Here is an 11226-nt window from a genome sequence, read left to right as displayed (position 1 = left end):
GACCGTCCACCTGGAGGACCGCATTCTGCAGTGCATAGAGCGCCAATCCATATCTGGACTCACACTCATTCACCAGGACAGTTATTCACCTAGCCTCCATGTTTTTGGACTGTGGGAGGAAACCCTGGAGGAAACCCACGCAGACACGGGGAGAACAAGGAAACTCCACCCAGATGGGACTTGAACCCAAGATCCCAGCACTGTGAGGCGAACGTGCTAACCACTAAGCCTTGAATTTATGACTTACTCAGTCACTTGTGGTACAAAGGATGAAACTTTAATAGATTGTGCCTTTATTACGTCGATTTGCATCAGTGATAGTGTGTGTCTAATCACAGAATGTAGTTGGTAGGTTTTTTTTTTTTTTTTGGTTTTTTTTTTTGGCAATGAAAAAATTTGGTAGAAAACAATATCTGGACGAAGAGCCCTTCAGAAACGGAATCCCTTGACTGTTGATTTACTGAAGAAAATCAACTGACCATTCCAATTTCTGATTCCTCTTTAGAATCAACAATTAAAAAAAAAACATTTCTGCAACCACAAATTTTATACTCACATCAGCACCGACACATTTAATTCACATTTGCACACTGTCAGCTTCACAAAGACTAACCTCTGTACATGACATGATGGAAAGGAAACTGTTAGCTCATGAGGTTACAACTGACGAAAAGAAACTATCAGCTAACTCCTTAATGTATGGCTTGAATGAAGCATTCCTGTTCATAGGCGTTTGTATGAAATGAATCAGTGGAAATATGTGTATTTTTTTTATGTTTTTAAAAGGTATATCCTATTTTGTATTTTATACATGATTTTAAATGACTCCACTGGCAACCTTTAGAATTGACGCAGTCAATAGGAATACTGTGAAAACATCACAAAATTGTATGTTTTGTTTTGTTTTTTTTGTCTTTTTGTCTTACAGGAAACCACAACCTAAGTGGGTTTAAAGTAGACTAGTGATGACCTGCATAAGCATTGGCTGCAGTGCAAGCAACATCTTGACAAGGAAATGACAGCACTATTCTCTGTAGTGGTGACCCCATTCACCACAGAAAGAGATTACAGATGACCATGACAGAAGACATAGCTGATCATCACGTTCTTATGTCCTAAGTAAGTGTATTTTATTTTAAAAAACCTAAAACACACACACGCAAAAGGTATTAAATGTTATTAAGGTACTACAGATGTTATTAAGCTATTTTAACTGGTAAATATTCTCTGAGCTTTCACTAATACAACACAAAGCAGATCTGGAAATTACCAAAGCAGCTACTTCACTTAGAGTAGTTCGACATAGCAGTTATAGTAGTCTTACTAGTAGTAGAAAATAACAACATTCACTCAATGTTTATAAAATCATTCTAAGAATGTTTTGTAAAGTTGTTACTATTATATATTTTGCAGCAATTAAATTTTAATCAGGCAGTTATTTTTGTTATGTTTTTTTTTTTTTTTTTTTTTTTTGCCTTTCATTTGCTTGCTAAATCTGGCACAAATTCTGCTGTGGGGATTAGACCTGTTACTCTAACCATTAGGTCACATCTCCCCTATGAATAGATAGAGGTGGTCAATAATAGTGAGTTCTAATGATTAAAAAATAAAAGAAGACAAACAGGTTTGTTAAAATGGCACCTCCGGAAATGTGTTGACTTGGATTGCTTTACTGTGGTGGTCCTATATCCACGGCCATGGTTTTCAAAACATATGGTCATTTTATTCACTGAAAACAAGAGTGAACAGAGTTCATAGTTTATTTGTAATGAAATGGGGCAGATTTGACATTTCTAGGACCCCATGCACAAAGGCTTATTTTTTAACAGCACAATACAATATTCACCCGCCTTGAATCTTTACACTTACCTTCCTACTGCAGTCAGAACTGAAGCTGGGTTTGGTTTCATTTTCAATGATATAAGGACTCTCTCATCAGTGAAGATTATTGCTAAGCCATTCCCTCTCTTTGGTGTAGAACAATGCAAGAAAGAATTTGTTTATTATTTTATTTTTATTTTTTTCAGTCAAAGTTGTAATCAGAATGGGCCCCTGAGCTCTGGGGAATGACTGGGATTATGCAGCAATATTGAAAAATCTGTGGGATTTCCCTATTTCAAATCCTTTAAATATTTTTAAGTTCTTTAATTGAACTACTCTTCTGTCTATAATGTACATGTCAACAGCCTAACAATCTCTAGCAGCTCGTGGGTGAGTTTACCACAGTACATTTGTGAGTAGCTTTGTAGTGATCTGCTTTGTGTCTTGTTTGTTGATGTATGGACTTTTTCATGCATGTTCCATTTACTCAATGTTAAAATATTGGGGAAAATTTAGTTTATTTGATTATTGGTATTTGGTTTGATTTTCTATTTTGTATTTTAAGTTTCATGTTTTCTCCCCGTGTTTTCATGTGTTTCCTCCAGGTGCTCTGTTTTCCTTCCACAGTTTGAAAACACATGGTGGTAGGTGAATTGGCTGTGAGAATTTGTGTACATATGTGAATGGGTGACTGGATGAGTGTGTGATGCCCTACAATGGACTGAACAAACGGATGAACAAATAAACAAACAATAAATAAATAAATTAATTAAACAAGGGCCTTTATTTTAATATTTAATAACAGTTTTCTACAGTTTCCATTTAGAGAGCATTTTAAAACCTTACATTCTCAAGAATTTATTTCAAACAACACAAGAAATATTGAGTTTCACATTTACGAGCTTAAATCTAGAATAGTTTAAAAGCTTAAAAATAAGTCTTTATGGACAGACTTTTAGTTTAAGTTCCCATTGTAGTTCCACTTTAGAAGGGCATAGGTAAATAACAAAACTGTCAATAAAATTTCCTTTTTCTGTTCTTCTCTTTTTTATTGTTGTTTATTTGTAGATTCAGATTGTGGCCATGGAACCTTCCTCAAACCTTAGCTGTGAGCCAAGTGGTAAGGACGTTTTCATTGTTATGGTGTGTGCAGTCTCAGAAAAAAGGTATGGTAGAAGTACATTATTAATCACAATAGATACAAAGAGTGTAAATATACGTTAAAGGTACAACAGTGGTTGTAAAGTCCAGTTGTGTTCTCTCTTCTTCAGAGAGGTGAATATTTGTAACATTTCATTATAGAACTTTGGAAAATAAAACAACATAATAAAAGTCCCGGACACAAAATGAGGCATATGAAATCAACACAATTTTAAAATCTACACTTAAAATAGAATAAGGTACTGATTTAAGGTACAAATATGTACCCTTGAGGTTACTTCCACAGTGACAGTTTTTCTGACAGTGTGGTATATAGAAACCTGTACATGTAAATTAATATATTATTAATAAGATATTGTTATTGTTATCATTTTTAATGCTTTTGCTTTCAGACAAAAACAACATCCTGTTCTACATAATCATAATTGCATCAGCCTTCATAATAATTGTCATCATTGCAATGGCTTTAATGTGGCTGAAAACGTGAGTTTGTTGTCATTGTTGAAAAAACTCCCAGAAATAACTATATCCAAAATAATATATTTTTAATGAATTTACCTTCTTCTCCTCATGCTTTGAGCTGCATTTCTTCTCTCTACAGCTCAGTGTCATTATATGTTAAAAAATAAATTATTAAATATTAATTATTTTATTAATGTTGTTGATAGCGACAATGTGCTCTAGTTTGATCTGCCTTATCTGAGACAAACCGCTTCATGTCCTTAACTTCCTGTAGGTACAGGAAGTTAATGCGCACCATAAGGACCCTACAGTGTTCAAAACTTCAGTCCACAGAACATGTGTCCTCTCCAGATGCTGAGGCTGATTCTCTGGAGCAGAGAACAACATCTGTGAAAGTTCTTACAGTCAAACTAGAACAAACCAACCCCTCTAGCTCCGTACTTGCAAGATCAAAAACAACACCGGCTTCAAGATCTCTGAGCAGACGAGAGCAAATGGTAATATGAGGAAAAGATCACTATATCTCTGTGAAAAAAAATGTATAGTCAAACTGGAGGCTTGAAGTTTTACTTGAAGTTTATTAAAAAGGGTTACTTTATAGATATTCAGGACCATTTCTGTTGTGCTTTGTTAAATTTTCATACAATAAAAAACAGCAACTAGCATTTTTAAATATATACTAGTCACAAACCTATTAATGCTTTAAAGTTAATCTGTAAAATTAATTTTGCAACAAGAATATATTTATTTTAATTTGTTTTTCCGCTCGTCACCGATATGGACAAACTCTCAGATGTCAGATTTGTCAATTTAATAATAATAATAATAAGTTTATTCATGAACTCACACTGAACACTGAGTTAAGTTCTGCAATGTTGAATCGATCTTTCCCAGGACTGCCAATTTAACAAAGCTGATCTCAGTTTGCAACAGCTCATCAAGACTGGGCCAGAGGGAGTATTCTATAAAGCGAATATGATTCACAGCACCATAAATGGTCACAGCACTTTTACCTGCAAGATCTTCAAAAAGGGTGGGGTTTTATTTATTCACATTTTTAGAATAGTTCCACCGCGTGGAAATCAACTGCCTTCATGCTACTAAGGCCATATTGCTTTTGTTGTTGTTATTTGTTTTTAGGCTCTAGTCGCAGGCAGATGGAAAGGGAAGTTTCAGTGATGCAAAAGCTGGGCACACACAAGAATCTGCTGCAGCTTTTGGACTGGGACATCACAGGCAGTACGATACCACTTCTGTACACTTTAGTCGAGGCAATAAGAGCTGGCAGAGTTATTATATGACTTTGCAATAATTCAATTCAACTTAAAAAGTGGTTTAAAAGTGGAGATAAATTAGCTGAACCCTTTCCCCTACTCCGCTGCTCGAACACTTAGGACTACTGATGCTGGTTTTCTATCAGTCACAAAATTCTGACTAGTGCAGATCCTTCAGTGTCATGCCTCCAAAACTACAGAAAATCAAAACACTGGTTGTTTAGATTTATTCAGTTGCAATATTATTCTATATTCTTTTTTAAATGATACTGAATACACCTGAAAGTGCTATTATACTGTAGGTAAAAATAAATTCTCTCAATGAGTCATTATATATATATACATAGCTAAGAGATTGTGGACAGATTAAGGGTATTTATAGACTTGGTTCCCCTTTTCTGCAGCTTCTACTCTTCTGAAAATAGTTTGAACTAGAAATTTGGAGCATTGCTTTAAGGATTTCACTGCATCCAGCTTTTCAGCATTATTACATTAATGACAAGAAGTACTGATGTTGCTTGATTACTTTTGGATCTAAAAAGATACTTCAGCTCAGCAAACAAGTGCTCATTTTTCCAGAGAATGCAGTTCTGAGTGTGGGTTTGCTACACACTGGCTCTTAGCATTGGCCATGGTGACCTAAGGATCATCTGCTGATCCAGCATGTGCCATTTCATTCCATTTGTTTCCATGGCAATTAGACAAGCCCTGTTGACAAAACTGAATATCTGTGTCTGCATTTATATGATAAACTGCCCATATATTTTGTGTGTTTTCATGTGGTGTGTATTGGTGTGTTCCAGCTCCATGTATGTTAGTAATGGAGTATGTCGCTCATGGAACCCTGCACAGTTTCCTGCAGGTGAATCAGGAAAGACTAAGCAATGATAAAGACCTCCAGCAGCTCTTCACTATCACAGCCTACCACATCGCTCATGCCATGCGGCACCTGAGCTCCAGAATGGTACTTACACTGCTTCAGCTGGGCTTTTACTCTACAACAACAACAACAACAGGATGGCCCATTTCATTTCTGCTCATCATGTCATTATCTGCTCACCAGATTTTACACTGTGACCTGGCACTAAGGAATATCTTGGTGAACAGTTTTCCCCGTGAAGTCAAGATAGCTGAGTTTGGTCTGGCTCGAGAAATGACGCGCAGGTGGAGCAGACACAGCAGCTGCAAAAAAGAGTGTAAGGTGAGACCTTAACATTTTTTCAGATAAGAATATGCTGATATTTTGAAAACTATATTGATTACGTGTGATTTATAGCGTTGTCTGTACAGTGCTTTTGAAATTAGACATACCAAAACCATTTTGGATAATGCTTAATTACTGTTTTTCACGTTTAATGTAATTGAATAACAGCTCCTGCTCTTCATGCTTTAATGTGAATGGACCAATAGACAATCAGGTTCCAATAAAGAAGCTTTATTTGCTACTTCCTTCTGAAGGTTTAAGGCTGAGAAGTTAAAACTTGTGTGCTAATTAATATTCAGCTTTCTTTAATTTCATTGCTTCATCTTATAGACGAAGAAGTATTCCACTATTGCACAACTTATTTCATATTCTCAGGTGATTAGATAATAGTTGTGACATATGTACCGCTGTTGTACTCTAGGAATTACATTAAAATGTGTAGATTTTTTAAGCTAAAAAAAAGGCTTCATCTCATTGCCTAGACGCTAACTAAATACGTTTCTAAACAGTATTTTAAGGAAACTGCACACAAACAACAGTCACTATGAAGGCACATCGCAGTTCAGTGGAGAAAGTAGAATAAAGGTGCTCTGTTCTATATTTTCTGCATGCCATATAGAAGTGCATGACGAGAAAGAAACTGTCAAATAAAAAAAAGAAGCTAAATATGGCAGTAGAGTTTGTCAGTTTGTGAGACAGAATTAGAGTGACCCAATTAAGAAAATGATTTATAGTAATATGACACTAAAGTAGAGTTCATTGGCTATGATTTCAAACAGATATGTTGGATGCAAACATAATACCCTGTGCTTCAAGATAAAACAAACAAACAAAACAACGATCCATACGGTAAAATATGGTGGTGGCAATATCATGTTGTGAGGATGCTTGTCAATGGCAGGGACAGGGCATTTCATTAAAACTCTCAAAAGCAATGACAAATTTTATTGCATATACTTTTAACATTAAGATCACCTAGTACTATTTATATAATAATAAAAATGGCTTTTAAAATTTTATGCTGAACCATATTAGTTTCATATTAGTTTGCATACTTTTTCTAGCCCTGATATGCGCATTTGTTTGCAGGTATAAAAGAGAACTATTTTCTCTAGTGTGCTTGAGCATAGTGTTGTCTTATGTCCTTTCTGTAGGAAAGGATTCCCTCAAGATGGTACCCTCCAGAGTATTTCAAGAATGATGTCTATGGATTCAAAGGGGATGTCTGGGCATTCGGAATTGTTATTTGGGAGATGCAGACATTTGGTAAGCGTACCATGCTTGAATAACCCAATTAAGGGACCAAAACAGCATGCAAAAACTGAAACGCCAGTCTGGTCAAGTTTCTTGTCTTATTTGATCTTGGTCTGACTCACCATGAAGTAGACGTGTGTAGGTCTCTAACTTTGTGGCTAAGGAGGCTTATCATTGCATTCTATATATTTTCATTGTTGGTGAGCCACACTGATGCTCTCAGGGTGGCTGAGATGTGTTACGCACTTTTTTGCTGTTCACATTACTTTGTAGGACACTGGTGCACACTTATATATAGGCATTTAGAATATGGGTATGATCATATGTGAATATTTAGAGTGTTTTCTTTGCTCTGTGGGTTCTACATGCTCTGTAGTAAGGGTCGTTGCTTGTGGAGGGTTGGCTCCTGCTTGAACATAAGCATTCCTAGTGTTTGGGTGGATAGAGGATGTTGAGTGGCTATTTTTTTGTGGGTGTGTGGTTGTGTACATATGTCTCTTTTGACCAGTCTGCCAGCAAGTATTAACTTTTATTACCTTCTCTTTATAAGTAACTTAAATGATTGATTCCAATTTCCATAACGTGGATTACAGGACTAGAATAAGATTTTTGTGTTGGATATTACAGGACATGTTGGATGTTATTTTGTAATTCATGTTTTTGAGGCTACATTAATCAGAAATGCATAACAGAAGAGTTCACGTTAGATAATGTAATCATAGATTACAGTGATGAATAATCAAATAAATGTAAAATGTCACTTGTTTTAACATTATCACTATTTCCACATCTCAACTGAAAAGCTATTATTAATGTTGAGCACTTTTCAAGGTGCTCTGCCCTACCCAAACTTGAACACATCGGAGGAAGTAGCACGCTATGTGTGTGCAGGCCACAGAAACGCAGAACCTGATCAGTGCAGGCCAGAGATGTGAGTGGAAGTGCTTATGTTTTTTCACACCTCTCATTCTTACAATGGCGGATGTTATTTTAAAGTGTGAAAGCACTATTCATGGAGCATCAAGTTTTGTTGCTCTCATGCAAAATAAATAAGCGGTCACTTGGATTTTTACTGCACATGCTCAAGATTATCCTGTGTGCTCACAAACTTTCTGTGCTAGTGTAATAATACAACCTTAAGTCTTTATCGGTAGGAGCTGTGAAAAAGGCATTCGGTGAATCTGAAGGGTCTGGTTGCTGTATTAAGATGCATTCAAATGTTTTCACCTACTGTGCCACAGGCACTTGCTGAACATGTGCTCATGCTGGTGTTGCTATGTCATTAGAGCGCAGTCTGGTGACAAAGTCTCCTTTACTTTTAAAAGGAATCAGAAACTGAAGCCATTGGTCTCACCTCACATTCACTTTTACAACATTAAGCAGATTCCAATATCCAGAGCAACTTACAAAAGTGCTTTTTCATCTTCACCAGTAGGAATTAATTAGTACGGAGCCCTGGAGGGGCTTTATTTACATTCATATTTGTTTATATTTATTCTTCTTTTAAATTTTTTAATGTAATTTAAGTTTATTTTATTAATTTAGTTCCTACCTGTAATATTCCTTCTTTATTTAAACATTTGTTTCTTATTGGTTTATTGGTTGTTTATTTGAAAATAGTTTCAGTTCATTTTGCAATTAACTTATATATTGTTCTTTATTTATTTATATAAACGGGAGTTTAAAATGCTTAATATCCCTGCCTGGGGAGGCTGATGCACAGATGGGAGCCTAACCAACTTTCAGAGGTATTATGTAAAATATTTATGGCTCCTAACTTATAAATAGGACTATTGTGTGAAATGTAGGGCTCTGGAATTCGATCCAGTGCAAATAATTATTCTATTTTGGTGTCACTGTGTTTAAATGGGGCGGCACAGTGGCGCAGCAGGTAGTGTCGCAGTCACACAGCTCTAGGGACCTGGAGGTTGTGGGTTTGAGTCCTGCTCCAGGTGCTTGTCTGTGAGGACATATTGACCATATTGACAATAATGACCGGGTGCTCCGGTTTCCTCCCACAAAAGTAGTTATTTGTGCGCACAAATTACTAATTTGTTCACTCAAATTATATATATATTTTTTACCCATGTCCCCTACAGGGCTCCGTAGATTAGAGCCCAAATCACACAGAAAAAGTAATTACTAAATACTGCAAGTCCTAGGGACTGAACAAGTAACTGGGTGTCCTCCTGAGAGAGAAGCAGTGGAATCCTTCATACTCTGTAAAAGAGAAACTTGGATGGAGTTAAGAATTATGCAGCTTCAAATGGAGTGACCAGGATGTTTTCACAGGAGATTGTGAGATTACGAATTTCTGGAATGTAAAGAAGCTCAGTTATGCTGGTGCTCAGCGTTAAGTGGTGGGCTGTCATCTCTGAAGTGATGCCAACCAGACATGGTGAGAAGCAACTGAACATCCCAATGTGGACAAAGGGAATTTCCCCTTAAATGGATAAAAATATTTTCATTAGAACATATAATAAGTTAGATGTAGTGAACATTTCCATGATGAATATTTCATTGATTGCTAGTTGTTTGATTAACTCACTGTTGATTTCATAAAATCAACAGAAATAGCTTATGTTAAAATAATAATAATAAAAAAACAATTAAAGTTAAAATAATTAAGTTAAAAAGTAACTGTAGCACCAGCTTATTCATAAAATGTGATTAGTATTTTATCAAATCGACACGGGTGCATTCAAACAGCATTCACATTTTCAGTGTTCATAGGCTGAGCGTGTGAGCACAGAACTGTCTGCAAGCACACAGGACTAATTTGATTGTGAGAACTGATAATATCAGCAAGTACATTCATTTTGTCCAATAGCAGTGAAACACAGTGGGAGCTCCATGAATAGTGCTCTCAAATCTTACAAATATTCCTTTGACTTTCAGCATTAAAATTATGCCATAACAACAGTTAAAGAAGAACTTACAAACACTGGCTCTGGATCATTCACAACAGTCGAACTGGCACATGAACAAATTCACCAACAGTTTGTTATTCATCATAAAACTAATCGGTTTTACCTTTGGTGCATCATTACAATCAGGAGAAGCTGGTATATTTAAGTTAAATATTTTAACAACTAGAAAAATATATATTATTATTAATAATGAAATTATATCAACTGCAGCTGAGTTATTAGCAATAACACAAAAATACTACAATGTGCAGACAGCAATTTTTGTGCTAATGTGGATGTTCTAATATAAGCACACTAATATAACAAATACAACTACTGTTTACATTGCATTTAAACACTTTTAGTTTACTCAGGTACAGTAAACACTGAAGAACACTCAAACGTGCACTTGGTTCTACACAACTTTATTGAAAATGACCATTGTTGTAATGTCTTTTTTAATACAAATATTTTTAAACATGCTTGAAAACATAATGAAAAAAAATCTTTCTCTATGACCTCTTCACTATGTGTAAATAATTAAACCGAAAGCTAATGTTATACACCACAGGCTGCAAATGATGAAAGACTGCTGGCTGGAGCCCTATTCCCTGAGGCCTTCTTTTATGGATATTGTGAGAGTCATAGAAAACATTCTGGAAAATGACCATGTAAGTGTCCTTTATTATTACACTGAAGATGTTTCTAATTTATTTTGAAGATAATGTGCTTATATTGTAGTACAGCATAAATGTTCCATTCATTCATTGTTTTTTGTTGTAGGATTATGTGGCCATGGACCCCAATAGTCAAATGAATGTACAGATTTACTGTAACGATGATTAATATTATTTCTGCTTCAGAAATATGAGATATGAAAACTACCCTTGTGGTAATGTATCTGATTTCAGTGACTATGAGGAAGTATGTTGTATATATTACACATTACATGCAATTTACAAGCAAAGACCTTTCAAAGACTTTGAAAAATGTTTCCTAAATAAAATGAGACATAATTAGGACTTGAGCTATTAAACTATTAAATGTAAAATTCTTTACTTTGTGCTCTGTTTCTCACCAAAAATATCCATCCATCCATCCATTATCTGTAACCGCTTATCCAACTTAGGGTCGCGGTGTG

At 35.5% G+C, this 11226-nt stretch overlaps 1 protein-coding gene across 1 annotated transcript; it reads left to right on the top strand.

Annotated features, from left to right (window-relative positions):
- Positions 1–1002: 1002 nt before the first annotated feature.
- Positions 1003–11147, top strand: LOC136675311 (fibroblast growth factor receptor homolog 1-like). Its single transcript, XM_066651813.1, has 12 exons — positions 1003–1119; positions 2890–2941; positions 3375–3465; positions 3719–3941; positions 4339–4477; positions 4585–4683; positions 5522–5682; positions 5782–5919; positions 7077–7188; positions 8008–8107; positions 10657–10756; positions 10869–11147. Exons 2-12 carry the CDS (start codon positions 2905–2907, stop codon positions 10929–10931), a joined length of 1263 nt encoding a protein of 420 aa, XP_066507910.1. The 5' UTR covers positions 1003–1119; positions 2890–2904; the 3' UTR covers positions 10932–11147.
- The last annotated feature ends 79 nt before the right edge of the window (positions 11148–11226 follow it).

The sequence above is a fragment of the Hoplias malabaricus genome, chromosome 18 (genome assembly GCF_029633855.1).
Source record: "Hoplias malabaricus isolate fHopMal1 chromosome 18, fHopMal1.hap1, whole genome shotgun sequence".
NCBI classification, from domain to species: Eukaryota; Metazoa; Chordata; class Actinopteri; order Characiformes; family Erythrinidae; genus Hoplias; species Hoplias malabaricus.
The sequence above is the reverse complement of the archived record's forward strand: the minus strand, read 5'-3'. Positions and strand labels throughout refer to the sequence as shown.

Bases quoted from the DNA above. Each gene is read 5' to 3' on its own strand.
- LOC136675311 (XM_066651813.1), top strand. From the start codon at position 2,905: ATGGAACCTTCCTCAAACCTTAGCTGTGAGCCAAGTG. The intron at 2,942-3,374 runs GTAAGGACGTTT...TTTTGCTTTCAG, and splicing joins CCTTAGCTGTGAGCCAAGTG to ACAAAAACAACATCCTGTTC. The intron at 8,108-10,656 runs GTGAGTGGAAGT...TATACACCACAG, and splicing joins GATCAGTGCAGGCCAGAGAT to GCTGCAAATGATGAAAGACT.